The sequence below is a fragment of the Sciurus vulgaris genome (assembly GCF_902686455.1).
Source record: "Sciurus vulgaris genome assembly, chromosome: 3".
NCBI classification, from domain to species: Eukaryota; Metazoa; Chordata; class Mammalia; order Rodentia; family Sciuridae; genus Sciurus; species Sciurus vulgaris.
In genome coordinates, this window is record NC_136463.1 from 144,296,458 (window position 1) to 144,316,206 (window position 19,749).

General features: G+C 31.2%; 1 protein-coding gene across 3 annotated transcripts in view; it reads left to right on the forward strand.

Annotated features, from left to right (window-relative positions):
- GLS (glutaminase) overlaps nt 1–19,749 on the forward strand; it is a 75,704-nt gene that overhangs the window by 37,669 nt on the left and 18,286 nt on the right. The window contains exons 10-15 of one of the 3 annotated variants that reach the window (XM_079135106.1): nt 423–489; nt 1,438–1,488; nt 4,903–5,079; nt 6,661–6,792; nt 8,148–8,240; nt 9,244–19,389. In XM_079135106.1, coding sequence (XP_078991232.1) covers nt 423–489; nt 1,438–1,488; nt 4,903–5,079; nt 6,661–6,792; nt 8,148–8,240; nt 9,244–9,390 — 667 coding nt within the window. In that variant the 3' untranslated portion in view covers nt 9,391–19,389. Of the gene's footprint in view, nt 1–422; nt 490–1,437; nt 1,489–4,902; nt 5,080–6,660; nt 6,793–8,147; nt 8,241–9,184; nt 19,390–19,749 lie in introns of those variants that run through there. The other 2 variants (XM_079135107.1, XM_079135105.1) reach the window with 2 other exon arrangements.

Consider the following 19,749-nt stretch of genomic DNA (forward strand, 5'->3'; position numbering starts at 1 on the left):
TTAGTCCAGTGAGTCCTACACAAGATCCATTTTATCTGTTCCTCTCTCATTGAAATTTCCACAGATTTCCTCAGTTTGAATTAACTGTTTTACTTTCGGGAAAAGCAGGATTCTACAAATTTTCAGTATATTGTAATGATGGCATTTTTGAGAATTTTTAAATTAGCTTCTTTGTTCACAAAATATGAATATTAGCAAGGATATGAGTTAATTTCTGTTCTTTTATAGCTGAGAAAATTAAGACTGAAGGAATTAGCATCTAAAATGTCTTCCCAAGACCACGTAACTAGCCTGTTGACAGAATTGAGACTAGATAACTCAATAATTTTGACTCTTTAGTGTAATTTATACTGTCCTTTCCTGTACAAATTAAAGAACATACACATTTTTACAGAAAGTAAATAAATACTTTTTTCTTCTAGGTTTCAGTCAGAAAGAGAAAGTGGAGATCGAAATTTTGCAATAGGATACTACTTGAAAGAAAAGAAGGTTTTTAAATTTTTGTTTCTACTTGAAATTGTACTTTCATTCAATAAAACTTGACCACACACGTGCTAAGAACTCTGCAAAGTCCTTTAAATAACTGCTTATTACTAGTTAAAGTGCAGAAGTGACTGGGCATGGTAGCCCATGCCTATAATTCCAGCTTTTAGGGAAGACTGAGGCAGGAGGATTACAAGTTAGAGGCTAGCCTCAGCAACTTAGTGAGACCCTCTTTCAAAATAAAAAATGGGGATGTAGCTCAGTAGTAGAGAGCCCCGGGTTCAATACCCAGTACTTTAAGAAACATAACAAAACAAAAACTCAATTTTTTGCAAAGCACTGTAGTCAATATTACCAAATTGTTAATGTTATTATTAAATTTATTTTTTTGTATTTGGCAATATTCAAACATTTGATGAGTTACAGTAATGTAAATTCTGCTTGAGGGTTAGCCCGTTATTTTAAAGTACATTGCCTGATTAGTTGATTACCTTGATTAGTATTATTATTATTATTTTTTGTACCTGGAACTGAACTCAGAGGCATTTAACTACTGAGCAACATCCTTAGCCCTTTTTCATATTTTATTTAGGGTCAGGGTCTTACTAAGTTGCTGAGGCTGGCTTTGAATTCTTAATCCTCGTACCTCAGTCTCCCAAACTGCTAGGATTATAGGCATGTACCACCATACCTGGCTACCCTTGATTTCTTAAAGTTTAATTCTTAAGTCTATTAACTTGATTTAAGACTCATTAGTTTATCATTGTCAGTTAAATTGGTATCTTGAAATTGTATGATGTTATGTAATGCTACATTATTTCAGGTTTATGCCCTTTCATAGGTTACATACTAAAAATGAAACTTGTACATTTTAAACTCAATCATGATAGTCTTATAACTTATATATATTTTGTTCTGTGTGCCTATGTTTCTAATTGCCTTTCTATTTTTCAGTGTTTTCCAGAGGGCACAGACATGGTTGGTATACTAGACTTCTATTTCCAGGTAATTTACTGTAATTGTATAAACTGTATATATAAATAGATGTCACAAGTTTTGCAAATATAACATTTTGCAGATGTTTCTGAAATCTTGACTGTCAACCATGAAAAATTAATTTTTCATTGACTTTCCATAAAAAGAGAAGCCCTCACAAAAGTTGTCAATATCTCCTAAAGAATACATGCCTCAGAATGGAACAGGGAAACATTTTTTCAAAAACTTAAGTGATATGCAGTTTTAGAAATTGGATACTCTTGATTATAAATGGATCTCTCTTTTCTTAAGTTTTGTTTTTTTGGGAGAAGCTATTTATCAGAGTGCTTGTATCTAGTATTGTAAAATGTCTTTTTCAGCTGACTTCCTGTCTTTTGTAATCTTTGTTACTACTGTGTTCTGGCTTAATTGGTGCTAGAATAATAATTGTTTAGCTTACTTCTGCAGTGTCACATAATGAGTGTTTTGTAAGTTAGACTAGCTCTCAGTATTCATAGGTCTGCAGGGATCAGACTATGCACATAGGCAGCAGGGAGCAGACCCTGCACATAATCTGAGGTGGTATAGTTCTGTTTAGTATAGCCTTTCTTGTAGTATATGAAGCTACATAGTAGGCCGGGTTTTTTTTATATATATATTTTTAGATGTCGATAGACCTTTATTTTATTCACTTATTTGTATGTGGTGCTGAAAATCAAACCCGGTGCCTCACATGCTGGGCAAGCGCTCTGCCACTGAGCCACAGCCCAGCCCCTGGCTGTTATTTTTGATATTTAGTTTACTGTACTTTGCCTGTCTTTACTTTTGAAGGTACCTTAATTTTAACCTTTTAGTGATTTTGTAGTATATATGTTAGGGAGGTTGATAATGAACCAGAATTTTTTAATTTGTTCTTTTTAGATATACATGACAGTAGAGTATATTTTGACATATTCATACAAACATGGAGTGCATCTTATTCTAATTAAGATCTCAGTCTCGTGGTTTTATATGATGTGGAGATTCACTCTGGTGTACTCATACATATTTCCTTTTCATAGAAAAGTTACATCAGATTCCTTCCTCTATTCTTGTCCCCTCCCTCCCTTCCCTTCATTCCCCTTTGTCTAATCCACTGAACTTCTGTTCTCCTCCTCCCCACCTATTGTGTATTAGCATTGAGTATTAGAGAGAACATTTAACCTTTGGTTTTTTGGGATTGACTTATGTTGCTTAGCATAATACTCTCCAGATCCATTAACTGGCAAAAGTCATAGAGACGTTCTATTTTTATGGCTGAATCATATACCATTGTGTATATACACCACATTTTCTGGTGTATATATCTAGTCATCTGTTTAAGGGCATGTAGGTTGGTTCCATAGCTTAGCTATTGTGACTTGAGCTGTTATAAACATTGACGTGGCTGCGTCACTGTAGTATGCTGATTTTAAGTTCTTTGGGTATATACTGAGAAGTGGGATAACTGGGTCAAATGGTGTTTCCATTCCATTTCTTTTCTGAGGAATCTCCATACTGCTTTCTAGAGTGATTGCACCAATTTGCAGTCTCACCAGCAATGTATGAGTGTACCCTTTCCCCACAGCCTCACCAATATTTATATTGTTACATGTTTTTGTTTGTTTGTTTGTTTGTTTTTGGTTGTTGCCATTCTGACTAGAGTGAGATGAAATATCAGTGTAATTTTAATTGACATTTCTCTAAATGCTAGATTTTGATGGAAGTATAGGTCATGGTTTATCATCTGCCTAGTGTGAAAAACCATGAATTGAGAATCCAGACTGTCAATATAAAATTCAAGGTCTATCCTGACATTATTAGCCATATAATTCAGTTTCAGTTACTGGGCCCTAGTTTTATTTTCTCACATATCCCCGTCCTAATTATATTGAAGATAACATGGGGATGATATGGGTGAAATGCCTTTGAAACTTAATAAAGTCTTATGTGAAATGTAGTATCATTTTTATTCTTATCCAATAAACTATACTTTTTCTCCAGCCCATATAAATTTTTTATATTAGTTAGTTTCTTTTCCTTTAGAATATATATTTGATTTTGGATATTATAGCTTAGGTGCTACTAATCTACTGTGAAATTTCTATACTTAGGGCAAAAATCAAAGAGATAATCAGAGGAAAAACTAACTGTTTTGGAAAAGGGCTGCATCTAATTTGTGAACATCCATCAAATTATCAGACTACTCTTAAATTGGCATTTGTCAAATTAGGGGAATGTCACTTTATAGCAAACAAAGTTCCAATTAATAGTAAGTATAAATTAAGAAATGATCATTGGAACTTAATCTTATTTCATTTAGAAAGCCTTCTGTGATTAAATCAGCCTGTAGTTTTTGGAATCTAAGGCAATATTATAAGTAGATTTTGTACTTCTGGAGAAATAGAGAAATTGTGTTAATATAAAAGGGAAAAAGTCAAAGTTGATCAAAAAGTGGTTCCTAATCACAGCTGTACAAACTGTGTTCTGATTCACTGTAATTAATTTTCTCTCTTGCTGTTTCCAAGCTTCTTTATACTTCTTGTAGATTTTGCAGTGTGACTGAAGAAAGTTTTAGAATTTGAGGATCCAATCTTTTCTTCTTTCTTTTCCTTCCACTTTCTCCTAAAATTTTGGTGGTTGTCATTTAAAAATTAAACGTTGAGGAATTTATTATTTTAGTTTCATTGGTAAATTTGGATTTAGTGTGATAAACTATTTCTATTAGATTATATTTAAATGCAGAATTTTTGTGTGACTGTCCTTTTCTTTTTTCATTCATCATGATATATCTATCTCCCATAGTAAATGTAAGTGACCTAAAGATAACATTATAGTTTAGGCTCAGAGAGCATTCAAGCTAGAGCTCTCTTAGATATTCTTCCCTTTTGTCCTTGCATGTTGCTGTATAAATGGGGATGTTGAGCTTTCTTAGGTAGATGAAATGTCAGGCAGTTTTGCATTTTTTCCCCCCAAAGTGGTAATTTCTTATCTTAAGGCTAGTTGTCATAATGTTGTTGTATGTTGCTTTATCTTAAAAAGGTTAACTTGGCTTATTTTTTCCTGTTGTGTTAAAAGTAATTATGCTTATATAATCCATTACATAATTAATATTAAATAGATTTGAATCTTACATAAGACAATAATAAATCTTAGTGCTTAGGAACAGACTATAACCTTGTTCTGCCATTAAAACTGAATAACTTTGGGCAAATCAGGATATATCTTAAAGGGGCTAGAACTTTAGTCAGTGAAAAATCTTTGGAATATCTTCAGGTTACATTAAATTTATCTCTTTGAGAGAAATATTTCAGATATGTATGAAATACCAGATAAAACAGATGATCTTAGAAGTCAACTATAATACTAGAAATAGTAATAACCTAAATTTTCAGAATTCTCTCTTTTTTTTTTTTTTTTTTTAAGCTGTGCTCCATAGAAGTGACTTGTGAATCAGCTAGTGTGATGGCTGCAACGCTGGCTAATGGTGGTTTCTGTCCAATTACTGGTGAAAGAGTACTGAGTCCTGAAGCAGTTCGAAATACGCTAAGTTTGATGCATTCCTGTGGCATGTATGATTTCTCAGGGCAGTTTGCTTTCCATGTAAGTAGTTGCTTATTAATTTTTTCCAGCAAGAATCTAGTCTGTACTGGTTTTTTTCAAATGTAGTTTGAACTTTGCTTCTAAAGCTATATATTAATTTTTGAAAGAAAGGCTTATTTTCAAGGTTAATTTGTTACAAATTGGTAAGAAATAGTTAAATAGTCTACCAGATGTCCTTAAGAACTTGGAAGTTTAAAAAAACCTCATTGCTTCTGCTTGTAAAGCATTTCCACATACAAGGTTAGTACAGACTTTCTACATTTTTGTCATTGTTTAGCATTATAGTGACTACATACTTCAAGCATTCCATAAGTTCAGAAGGAGTGCATAGATGTGATATGTAACATCTTTTGTTACATCCATTAATGTTTTAAAGGACAAAGTATGAAAAGTTGTAAAGTAAGTAAAGTTGAAGCTTAAAAAATGTACACCTTTAAGTTCTATTGTGCACTTGCCTCTGTGAAACATATGGACCTTTCTTATTTCATCTTGCTCATATTATGTCATATTGTAGTTCTAAAATTTTTTATTTTGGAAAATTTCAAGTATACTAAAATAGAGAAGTGGATTTAATGCTACCTGTCATTCATCTTCAATAATTATAGATACATGACTAATCTTGTTTCATCTGTGTGCATACCTACTTTTCCCCATCTTTGTCATATTTCAGTATGTAAATCCAAATAATAAAGACTCTTAGTAAGACACAAGAGTACCATTATTACATATTAAAAAACATATATTACATATTAAAACATTATCTTTAATCAGTATTAAATTTAATATCAAGATAGTGTGCAAATTTCCTAGATTGTTTTATACATTATGATTTTATCATTTTATGGTTTGTTTGACTTGGGATGCAAATAATGACCATATGTTGTGATTGGTTGTGTCTCTTTATTTTCTTTTAATCTATAGGTCTCTCCATGCTCTCTCTTTTTCTCATTATTTTTGGTTGGGTCATTTATCCTGTAATTTGTCTTGGTCTAGATTTTGCCCATTATATACGTTCTCTTGTGCTTTGTATTTCTTGTGAATTGTTCTGTCCAATTCAGATATTTTCCACTGGCTTGTTTTACTTGGTTATGTGCAAGAGCACCTCATTTGTGTACTTTTATCAAGAAGTACTTAATGTCTGAATGTTAGTAAGCCATTTATAAATACTGCACTGATGGTGCTAATTTTTCTTTTATCATAATTGATGTCAAGTTATGCATAATGTAAACAAACTTTCTAAAGAGGGTTGATTTGAATTACTGTTTATTTCTAAATCTTCCTCTGACAGTATATCATAGAAAATCTTTAAGAAGATATAATTTCTTATTATTTTCAGGTTAGAAAATGTTTTTGGAAATAACTTTTTATATTTAAAACATTCATCCCAAACTATTTTATAGTTTGTCTTTTATTTACTATATTACAAATGTTAATAAATACTCATCTACAATATTTTAAATGTTGAAATTCTCTTGTATGGTTATATGCCATAATTTTTAAACCAGTTCCTCTATTATTGAACATAACATTTCTTATTTTAAAATGTTCACATGAATATTTATTTTATCAACTTATTTTTAGGTTGGTCTTCCTGCAAAATCTGGAGTTGCTGGGGGCATTCTTTTAGTTGTCCCCAATGTCATGGGCATGATGTGCTGGTCTCCTCCTCTGGACAAGATGGGCAACAGTGTTAAGGGAATTCACTTCTGTCATGTAAGCATTCTTATTGAAAATAATAACCATATTAGTTAAACCACCCAGTAATTCTATTTTTTACCTATTTTCCATAGTTTTCACTTTTGGTACTGTGTCTGCCTGTGTGACAGTTTCTGGGTAGCCATGGAAATACTCATGGAGGATCTTCAAGTTGCTGCTACCAAACAGCTCCTTTTTAATTTTTCTCACAAAAAGTTACATTTGATTGATGCTTATGTTATAATTTTCATGGTTACAGTTGGTTTTCAAAAACTCATAAAATATACAGATAAATAGTTTAAAAATCAAACATTTTAATTAAGGTTTATTATATCATTAATATACATATTTGACTTATTACCTTCCTTTTTTTGTGTGTGGAAATAAGCACTGCAAATTTAAATTAAGTTTTTAAAAGTTGTGCTGCTTTTGATTAGTTTAGTATTTTATTGTCCCCTAATTTTTACTAATGTTTCACCTTATGGTTTTTACATATATTACTTTCTAGAGTCCATATTAAGTACAATAATGGTTTTTGCAGATTTTTTCTCAATTAAAATTTGGATTTATTATTTAGTCTTTTCTATTTTATACAAACTAGACATTGACCTTGGATTGTATATAAAATAAATTATAATAGTAATCAGAATGCTGACATATTTTCATGGTACTTTACAGTTATTTCATTGAAGAATACTTTCATGTGGCCTATTATAAACTCTGTTTTACAGAAGGTGAAAGTTAGTTTGAGTGACTGAGTCCTGTGGTCATGCTAGTAAGAGTGTTCTTAGGACTTGTATCTTTCTTTATTCTGATTTTACTTCTCTTCCTTATGCCATGCTTCTTAGCATGCAGTGGTTGTTTATTTATTTATTTTTTGTGGTATTGGGGAGTAAACCAGGGGGCCTCTGCCACTGAACTACATCCCCAACACTTTTTATTTTTTATTTGGAGGTAGGATCTCACTAAATGCCGAGGCTAGCTTCAAACTTGAGATTCTCCCACCTTAGCATCCCTACTTGGTGGGATTACAGGCATGTACCACCATGATGCCCAGCTGCAGTGGTGGTTTCTATGAGATAGTAGTTAAGTGGACAGTATATGCACAGATTGTTAAAATGTGAATAAACATAGCTGGTGAATAACCAGTTTCTATTTTTGAATTCTTTTTAGTTATACTTGACAACAGAAATCTATTTTGATGTATTTATATAAAGCATGGGATCTATATCTTATTCTAATTAGGATCTCAATCTTGTGGATGGGCACGATGTTGAGATTCACTGTGTTGTCTTCATATATGTACATAGGAAAGTTATGTCAGATTCATTCCACTGTCTTTCCTTATACCTATTCTGTATAACTCTTTACAGGATCTTGTTTCTCTGTGTAATTTCCATAACTATGACAATTTGAGACACTTTGCAAAAAAACTTGATCCTCGAAGAGAAGGTGGCGATCAGAGGGTAAGCCAAAGTCTGTCTTAGATCATTCTGTAATATTCTTTTAAGAGAGAGATTGAGATTCGCCTGTCTAAAACTTAAGTTTGTTAGTGGTCTCATGTCTTTCCAGTCACAAATGCAAACAAATTGTTGATGCTTTTATCTTGGATCACCAGTATGTAGATATTAAATATGGCTTTTGGTATTTAAATTGGAATTAATTAGCCTAAGAGTTGGGGCTGGTTTTCTGCTGTTTTGAGGAAGACTTTTAGAATTGATTCTGTTATAAAAAGATATTGAAAGGTGTTGCATGCTATTAATCTAAAAAGAAAGTCTTTTTTACTCATAATATTTGTCATAGTTCTTAATTAAAGTGTATTTTAATTCCTTGTCTACTTTGTGGATAAATATATAAAGATATTACAATATTAGTGGGAGATCTTATGAAGCCTCTTAAGTTTTATAAACCACTATAGATGAAATATTTTTTCTGCCATGAGTGTTTCATGGAAAATCCTCATGCCCCTAAAGTCCTGTTTATTATTACAATGTCTGGCTTCATATTATTATACATTTCTATTTTAGAGCTGGTAATAAGAATCAGGACTTAAACTTTTTTTTTATCTATATGTAGGTTTTTACTGGACCAAAGAACTTATATTGAGAATTTTAATTCAGCACCTTTGTATTCCATATGAAAAATATTTATAGTAAAATTACCTATTAGACTATGAAGCACTTATAAATAATTTTAGTATATACCAAATAATTTTTGTTAGTGCCAGATTAAATTTTTGTTAGTTGCAGTCAAAGTAACTTCTGATAATATTTGAGAATTATGCCAAGTTAACAGAGTATAAACTTTTATGGGTAGTCAACATGAGTAACATGAAGTAAAATGTCAGATGGTGGTGGGTGAAAATGTTAACAGATTTTAATAACGTTCATTGAAAAATACCATTTTATAGCTTGGACCTTTCTTCACTCAAGTACACTAATAAATTATGTATGTTGCTTGAACAACTAGCATTCCTTTGGACCATTGGACTATGAAAGTCTCCAACAAGAACTTGCTTTAAAAGAGACAGTATGGAAAAAAGTGTCACCTGAGTCAAATGAGGACATCTCTACAACTGTAGTATATAGAATGGAAAGTCTGGGAGAGAAAAGCTAAAGAAATGGGTTCTAGTTTCAGAATGTTTCTTCACTTAACCTTTCAAACATCTTTAGCTTTTTTGCGAACTATAAATATTTATTTGAGTTTTTTGTGTTCTCAACCTTAGGTGCTGGAGCCATAAGCTTTTTATTTTTATTTTTTATTTTTTTTGCTTGTAATCTTTGTAAAAAGATAATAGATTAAACAGTGACTTTGTTGGTCTTTAAAAAGTATTTGCAAATGAATAAAGCAAATTTGCTTTATTTTTTAAAAATACAAAAGAGAAATTTTTTAAAAATCTTGATTTAATTAAAAATTTTGCCTGTATCCCATAGGTGTCATTTCTTAGTTTTAAAATCTACAATTGAATTAATAAATTATTGCATTTAGTTTTTTTCTTTTCTAGTTTTAAAACTGACATGATGTTGATAGTAGCAATGGAAAGTACTTCTATGCTAAATACAAAACTAAAAATTCAAAATAATGAATTCCAAATTTATTTATAATAGTAATAAATTATAAAATTATTTTAAGTTTACATGAATACCATTTTTAATGATAACATTGGCTTTAAATTTTTAAATATTTGTTTAAAACTTTGTCAAACACTTTAAAATATATTTCCTTGCTTCGTTACTGTGCAACTCCTGAGTTCTGTCAGAACTATCTTGTACAGGAGTGTCTTTACATTACTGAAACCTTCCAGCCAAAGAATTTCATTGTTAAAAAGCTATAATGGTTACTCGGAAGGAGAGATGGTGTGTGTCTTCAATATGAATTTTATTTTCATATCATCCATATAACTTTTTCTGTTATATTTAAATATGAATGGCAGATTTTGATTTTAGCTTTTAATAATTTTATTCTAATAATTTCATAAATGCTAATGAATATTTCTTTTGTGATAATTTATAACATCTCATAAAGTTTGTTTTATTTGAATTCTCTTGGAGTACTTAGGAAATGAATTTAGTCTGAAGGTAGTAAGTGTGCTACTAAAATATGTTAGATTTGAATCCTTTTGTTCAGTTTTAAAAATGCAATATTGAGAATCAAATCTTGTTTTTAAGGGAAGAATCATAGGTTCTGCATAACCTGGTTCCAAATAATTATGCACAGTATTTTAAAGTCTGTCTTGGCAAAGTGATTGTAAAATTCTGTAGGACCTATTCACACTTCTTCCTTCTTCCATATATCTCCCTGGTTTTCCCCATAGTTTCAGATTCTTTTTTTTTTTTTTAAATATATTTCTAAACTTGTAAATGTTGGGGGGAGAGGTTTGAGAAGGAAACCTTTATGGCTTCTTAAAATGATGGCATATATGTGGTATGGTAAAGTCTGTAAAAGTAAATATAGTATAGCAAAAGAGACTTCACTGAGCAATTTAGATATCTTTTACAGTTTAGATATCAGGTACAAATATAGATATAAAAAATCTTGGTCATATGATGTCTTGAGTTTGAGAACTGTATTATTAGGGGAAAAGTTCCCTACCAGCGAAAAGCCTTTTGGACATAGGTGTTAAATTTAAATGTTTAGGTAATTATATATTAAGTTTTAGAGGATTTTATTAAGGATTTTATGGTTGCTTGAATGTTCTGCTGATAGTCAGCTACATATCCTAACTGTATGCTTCTCAAAGCCTCGCCACTGCTGAACCTATGGACAGTGGCACATTTGTGTTAGTTCTACCAGGGCTGTTTGTGATTCAGGTAACTGAATGCCTTAATTGGAATAAAGGCTTTATTTTATTTTTTCCCTCTGTGATCTAAATTGTTACATTTTCCCATTTTGCTCAGAGGTTGGTTTTATTTTATAAAATAAAAGTTGTTTTCATATGTGTGCATATTTACATAGATTTCAAAACTTTGGTGGCACTTCATATAATGTTGAGAAGGCCTAAATGCACACTTAAAAATGAAGTAGGATTTTCCAAGCTGCTGTGTTTAGAGATGTTTTTAAGAACAAGCATCCAGAAATTTTTATAGGAAGGTATGAATGGAAGAAGAGGTAAGATGCTGTGAATAGGCCCATACATTTTTAAAAAGAAAAGCTTTGCCAGTGTAAGTACATATTTTGATTCCTTCAGTATTCTTAATACCTTTTCAAATAAAGTTCTTGAAAAGTACCCAGTATTGGGTTTAATGTTTTGTGCCATTACTGATTCTTGATATTCAAGCATTTACAAGATAGCATATTTGTTTTTCTTTTTTTTTTTCTCCTTTTTTTTTTTTTGGCGTCATTAACATTTCATTTGAAATGCATATTCTTCTTGATATACTTGGTTTTTTAGCATAAATGTTGTGCATTTTATCTTAGTGTTTGAATTAAAACATTTGTGTTGTTTAGCTTTCTTTCATTTGCTTTGTATATTTAATAATGTACCTTTATTTTCCAGTATGCCTACTTTTTGTATTGTACAATAAATTTATTTTAAGCTGATTTTATTGTTTTTTTTTTTTTTATATATAAAAACAACTATAACATTTTAAGTACAACAAATGGGATCTTAACTTAGGGAAAAACTGTCCTTATGAAGATACTATGAAAAACGATCCTTATAGTATTCGAAATGTTATTTTTCTGAGACTGCCTCAGTGTGAAACTAGAAATATTCAAAGGACTTTATTTGATTTGATTTTTTTTTTTTAATGCAGCGTAGTGTTGGTGGGTTTTTAGGGGGAGAGGATGTTTCCTATTGGTTTTATTAGGATATTTGAATAAAGACCTTTCTCATAGTTCCCCCCTTGATTAAAAAAAATAGCCCTATTCACAGGATTTTTCTGCTATATTATGAAGAATATGATTAATGTTATTCATTATGTAACTTTCATTTTATCTGTTGTGCCTTAAGAGCAGGAAAAAATTGTTAAATGAAGAGTATCATAGTATTATATTATAATACAACTGTTATTCGCAGTTGACAATATATATTAAGAACGGCTATAATATAGAAATTCACCTTAGCTTCTTTCTTAATGGATTTAATTTTCAGAAGGAATTTTTGTCTATTTCTATAACATAATCCAAATTATAGAGACTGCATATATTGTGGGTCCTGTACTTTTAACATTTCTCTATTTGATTCAAACTGCCATACACCTAAAGATTTCCCAACTATGTTGTAGAAGTTTTAAAATTTGCTTGCTTAATTTCTATTAGTATGTGGATTTTTTTTTTTTTTTAATTTCTTTTAGGACTAGTTACTAAGAAGTTTCAGTGAGTATTCAGCATATGTAATAGTATATGATCATTCTTGTTTTTAAAGGTGAATTTTTTAACCTGTTTGAAGTAAAAGAAAAAGAGACTCAAAATGCTTGTGGTCTTGATCTGACAGTGTAGCATTTCATAGGTATATATGTATGTGGAAAGAGCTGTTAACATATGTTGATAGTATAATGTGTGGGTATGTTGTATATGTATGTGTTTGTGTATTTATTTTGTCTCCAGTTTTAATCTATTATATTCTGAAGCTGACCAACAGTTCTTTCCATGTAGTATATTATGCATAAATGGTTCATTGATCTACTATATTCCTTTTGTGGTGGCATATACCTGTAATCCCAGCATCTCAGGATGTGGAGGCAGGAGAATTGCAAGTTCAAGGCCAGCCTCAGCAATTTTGTGAGACCCTAAGCTACTTAGTGAGATCCTATCTCAAAATAAAATATATAAAAAGTGCTGGGATGTAGCTCAGTGGTCAAGTGTACCTGGATTTAATCTCTGGAAAAAAAAAAAAAAAAAAAAAAAAATCTAAAATTTTTGCTGTTCCCAGATTTATAAAATACAGTATATTCTACTTATTAAACTTGACTTTGTGGTTTCTGTTGTTCTTGTTCCTATTCACTACCAGTACTGTCAGGGTAAGAGAGTAACTAACAATATTGGGAAACTCCGGGACAGGGAAGAGGTTTGACTTGAAGTACTTCCCAGCATTTATTATAAAGAAGAATTGGCCAGGCACTGTGGAATGTACCTGTAATCCCACTAGCTCAGGAGGCTGAGGCAGCTACCCTCAGCAGTTTAAGCAACTTGGTGAGACCCTGTCTCAAAAAACAAAAGAGGCTGGGGATGTGGCTAAGTGGCTAAGTGTCCCTGGGTTTAACCCCTGTACTCCTCCTCCCATAAAAAAGGGTTTTATTCAGTTTAAATAATGACCTTTTCAGGTTGAACAGTTTATGGAATGGTTTTATTTAGTTTACTGTATACAGTTTTTAGTTTTAAAAATCTTTACTATTCATTTGTAAGAATTTTGAATTTTTTACTGGATGACTTTGAAAATACCAGAATGCATTTCAAAAGATGTATGATCAGTCCATTTAATATGTGATTTCTTCTCAATTCCCTCTGTACCATTTATATTAAATATTATATTTATACTTGTACAATAAAACCAAAACTAGATGTCAGAGATTCGGTATATATGGAAATTTATTACCAGATATTATGGCCCTAGATCTTCATTTAGATTTATTCAGGGTGAACTTTACCTTAATCAGTCCATTCTGTGTCATGGAGTCCAAGGGCAAAACTATGTATGAACATACTTTCAAATATATCTAAGTTAAGCAATATTTCTTTTATTTCAAATTATAATAAATTAAAATGTACATTTCTTACATTGCTTAGAAATATACGAAATTTATTTGAATTGGGAGAGGTTATTTTATTCCCCTCCCAATCCAATAGTTTATTACTATAAATACCATAAAATGTACATGATTCTTTGAATAAACGTAGAAAATTATAAGGGCATCTGAGGCAAAATCTGTCCTAGGTAAAACAGAACTGGCAAAACTTGATGTTTTTTAATTTTCTTAATTACAGTTCTTAATTTTCTTAAGTAGTAATAGAGATAGAGAAGATACTTATTTCTGAAACAGGAAGACTGATCATGAATCTTTACATAAGTAATTTTGTTACTATGGAATTCAAACTTTATATTCTATTTATATTTTGTGAGCATATGAAAGGAAAATTTAAGATGAACTGTTTATCATTTGTTTTATGGATTGTATTTCTTTCATTAATTTTTATAACTTGTGATTAATAGAGATTTTTTTTAAACAATTTTTTTTTTTTTGTAGTTGAAGAAGAACAGAATGCTTTTATTTTATTTGTTTATTTTTATGTGGTGCTGAGGACCTTTACCCAGTGCCTCCACATGCTCGGAAAGTGCTCTGCCTCTGAGCTACAGCTGAAACTCCGAGATTGTTTAAATACTATGTGCCATGTGTATAAAGCCTGTTTTGAGTAAGACTTTGCTTAATGATTTCTTGATTTATCAACCTCTAATAACTAAAATGAAGAAGATAGTAATTAGCACTTAGATGCATTATTTTTTTACTGATATCTGTGGTGTTTTTGTATAAATTACAACTAACAACAAATTGCAAAACACTTACATAAATTGGAAAACGGTCATGTATTACCTTAATTTTAAAAAAATGAATTCTCATGGCCTCATAAAGCTCATATTAGAGGACTGGGGTTTATAAGCTGAGTGGTAAAGTGTGTGCTTAGCCTGCTGGAAGTCCTGGGTTGGATATCCAGCACCAGAAACAAACAAAATAAAAAATAAAAAGTTCATATTAGAATAAGTGACCTAGTGTTCACTACTTCTGGCAGTTGATTTCATAACATTGTTATTCAATTTTTTTTCCCCCCAGTACTGGGGATTGAATCCAGAGCAAGGCAGGTACTCTACCACTGAACTGTATTTCCAGTCCCTGGTTATTCAACTTCCTTTTCTTTGTTGTTTTGTTTTGTTTGTTTTGTTTGTTTGTTTGTTTTGGTACTGGGGATTTAATCTAAGAGCACTTAACCACTGAGCCACATCCCCAGCCCTTTAAAGCCAAATTTTACTATCTGAGGATATGATTTTTCTAGACACAGTATTAAAATAATAGTCTTCCTTTCTCTAAACATTTATCTTTCTTAAATACTTTTGATTCAGACCTCAGATGATTGAAATTATCTATTTGGAAGACTTAGCTTTTGGAAGGAAAAATTCTTCCTGAAATAGTTTTTAAAATTTTATTTTCACATTGCATTCCTGGTGATTTTTATTTGTATAACAAAAACCTCCTCAGCAATTACACTTGAAACCCTGATGTATAATTAAATTCATATTATGTAAACAGCTGAAGATTTTTTTTTTTTTAAACATAGTTCAGCCTTTCTGGATCTGGTTCTGTGTACTTTCATTTACCATAATCTTATATTTTTTAGAATCACAGAGTTGAGCTCCCACTCCTCCCAGCTCCCTATTCCAGCTTTTTTACCACTTTATTTTCTCTATTAGCATATTTTCATTTTAAAAAATGTTTTGATGGAGTTGTTGTGTTGCATGTTTTGTTTCAACAGACTTTATTTTTAGTGAGAAGCATAATTGGCATTAGCTAATGTGACTCTAAGTTATTTTGCCGTCTGCATCCATCAGCATTTATTAAAAGTATTTAGTTGTATTTTTCAGTAAACAATAATATGCTGGAGTTAATAAGAACTATTAAAGTTAGAAGTGAATGTTATAATTGTATAGTAGTTCTAAAAATAAAACATTACCCTGGAACCTTTGGAAGAAAGTGAGTGTAGCAGAAATGTGACTCTAAAAATAAACATTGTACTGCTGGCTTTTAAAAATATATTCCTTTGGGGTTAGATTAAATATATAAGTAAAAAAAGGTTTTACATAAGCAAAAGCTATTCAAGTTCTAAACAAATGTTGACAGAAGAAAAACAACTTTTTTTCTTTGCATGTTAACTTTCCCCAGAAATGTGCAAAGTAACTGCCTACTTCCCTTGTTGTATTTTAAACATTTGGATCAGTAAGTGACCTCGGAACAAAGTTTCTGATTTTTAATTTATTCTATTTATAGAGCATATTGTCTTCAGAATCAGTTTCATAATTTGGGGATTTTTAATTTTTATTTATAAATGAAAAATGTTGTGTTCTTGAAATGCATTAATTTTTTAAAAGCCTTTGTTGACTTGTAAAATGTTAAGACTTAAAATATTGTTACTCTCAAGAGTATTATTTTCTGGGCTTCAGGTGTAACTTAGTGGTAGAGTGTATGCATAGCATATGTAAGGCCTTGGGGTCTAATCACCAGCACCAAAACCAAAACAAAACAAACAAAAAACCCAATTTCTTAATTGTCAGAATTTAAACTTGTCTGGTTAGCTCTTTTCTCTACAAGTTTATAAAAGTGAAAAACATTAACTTTTAAGAGTCAGGCCCTTATTTATTATAACTCCTGCTTGCTTTTACAAAGTGTGTACTAAAATAAGAATGATACTGAAATATTAATGTCAACTATGGAAGTATAGCCAACTACTCATAGTTGAACCATTCCATTGTAAATTTCAAATTGAAATCTTGATCTTCATTCTCTTATTAAGCTTCTCTTTAGTCCTTGGTTAGAATGAGCAGTTTTCATTATTTTCTATGTAACTTTCAAAAATTATCACTAAAGGGTAATGTGTATGGTCTTTTGTAGGGACAACATAAAACTTAATCCTTAAGTCTTGAGACTTCTTCCACTAAATGAGATTAATGATGCTATATAAGACCATGGTACAAATTAATTGAACTCTGCCCAAAGTCTATTGTTTTATTCTTTCTCCTACTAACTCAAAATTAAAGATTATAATTGGAAAATTCAATATATTACCTTAAATTAAGCATTACACTTTCTTTTTCATTCTTTTTTATCATTGTTCATCTTTGGCTGAAAATGAGATAATTTTTTAAATTATATCAAAGTTACTCATGAATGGATTTTCATTTCTGAATATTCATGTTGCTCATATCTTTACTTCCAGATCTTTTTAGTATTGTTGACATTTGCCATTCTAGCTTTAAAAAAAAAAAAAAAAAAACCTGAAACGTAAGACTTGAAACTTCTTTTCTTCAGTAAAGTGTAGCTTTATTTATTATTTTGCGTAAAGTCTTGGGTACATGCATCTTAGGTCCAGATCTGTGCACACAGTTTATAACTTAAATGAGGAAATAGACCAACTAATAATGTTTGAGATGAGTATTTGAATTGAGATGAATGAACATTTTCTACACAATGAAATTTCATTGACATCTTGATGAAATTACAGGACAAGTGATTTTGTTAAAATTCTGTGGTGACTAATACCATTAATTCTCTTTAATCATTTAACCAATAAAACATATCTGCCTTATCATCTCTTAAACTTGAGAATGGGCCTGTGGAGGAGGGGGGATAGAGCCTAACTTTCTATCTACCTGTTAGTGAAGTTTTTCAACTAAAACATGCTATTTCAACAGGACTTGGAGAACATATCTTTTTTTTCTTCCTGAAGGAGAACAAAAGAGAAAGAGAACAGTTTACTCTGTTTTTAGCTAAGTAAAGTCTTGAAAAACTGTAATTTTTATTCAGTCTCAATTGCAGTTTTATTTTATATCTCCCATATTTGCCTACTATAGGACCAGCACTGATGTTTATTTGGTATACCTTATGGGTTGGGTTTTGTCGTGTAATTGTCTACTTATTCATGTGTTAGTATATTTACCTGTTTGGGGGAGCTATGGATAGTTAGAGGACAGTTTGTATATTGTGTTCTATAGTATTTGCTCTGCAAAAAGTCTTATTGAGTACCATTGTGAAGCAGGGTATTTTTTGTTAAAAAATTTAGGATCTTCAAAAGCTATTAATAGATTGAAACTTTCAGTTTACTTTATGCTTTATGATTTACATGGCATCAGTGACTGCTGCATGGGTGTTTTGGACCTGGGTAGGCTATCCAGTAGGCATGAACTTCAGTGTCTTGTTTTCTACCATTAAAAATCCACATGCATTTTGCTCTACTTAAAGTCTTGTGTGTGTGTGTGTGTGTTTAAACATAGTATTTACGAGTTCTATGACTAAAATTTTCCTTCCTCAGTCCTTGAGTGAGGAAGGAAAGTACGGAATTTATCACAAAGTACGGAATTTATCATTATATTTCTAATCCATACACAGTAGTAATTACACATTTGAAATAACCATGTGTACCTGAAATTGGCAGCAATTGAAAATGGAAAAAAATGCCCCATCCATGCCTATTCCCTATGCCAAAGACCTTGGAAATCGGAATTCCTTTTGTTAGACCCCTATTGTAGGATGCTTAGAAGCATACATATCAGAGCTAATTTTATTAGTCCTTCCTGGACCTAAACCCAGGTAACCTGAATTCATTCAGGCAGTCCAGTTTGCTAACGTGTAACTGTAGACTTTACTTCTAAAATAACAGTTTTAGTCAAGTTTAATAATAAGGCATTCATAATACACATCAACAGAAACCTAGGAACATCAAATTTTGAATAGTTGAATAGCATGTCTTCTAGGATTATTGGTAATAACTAATATTTATTGTAATTTACTACGGGTCAACTGTCAGTGTAATACATGTTTCAAGAGACCTTAAATCCTCATAAAATCTGTGAAGTAGGTAAATACTGGGAAAAGGTATTTTATTACATCTATAGATTCTGATTATATTTGATGGACGTTCCCTATGGTTGCACACTTTTATAGCCATGATTTGCACACATCTTTCTGGTCACAGGGCTCATTCCTCTTGACCATAGACCATGCTTTCCCATTGTGAAATGTAATGAGTGGTCGGATGTGATGGCGCTCAACCTGTAATCCCAGTGATTTAGGAGACTGAGATAGGAGGATCACAACCAGCTTCAGCAACTTAGCTAGGCCCAGTATCAAAAAATAAAAAGGGCTGGGGATGTGGCTCAGAGGTTAAGCACCCTGTGTTCAATCTCTAGTACCAGTTTAAAAAACAAAAAAGTGTCATGTTTCTGTCATAAATGTATCAGTTCTTAGGTGGTGATTTATGGTTGCCAAGTGTTTGAAGTAAAATAGATTTACTAATTGAACAAAAATGTGAGAATAATTTCTGTCATTTGCTTAATAATTTCCCTTTGCAAGAAAGGTATAAGAATTCTAAAATGATCAACCAAAAATAAAGTGTCAGCATACCAAAAAATAATGATCAATTTGTGTGTCACCTTATTAATAACATTGGAATAGTCCATGAATATTAAAGGATGCTAACAATGTCAAAATGCCCATAGACCAAGGATTTAGGGAAAGCTATATTAAAAAAAGTTATCCTGTTTAATATAATCTGAAATGATTGTATTATTGTTCTAAAGTGTCTAGGTGAGAAAATTAAATTCAGTATTGTTTGATTATAGAAGGTAAAAAGTCCTAAATTCTACCATTAAAACCATCCTTTAGTTTCATTTTAGATATAAGTGCTTTTCATTATTTAGAAATGTTCTTATGTACTTCTACAGTATTAATTGCAGATTAGCATGTTAGTACTGAAGGTTGATGTTTATCATAA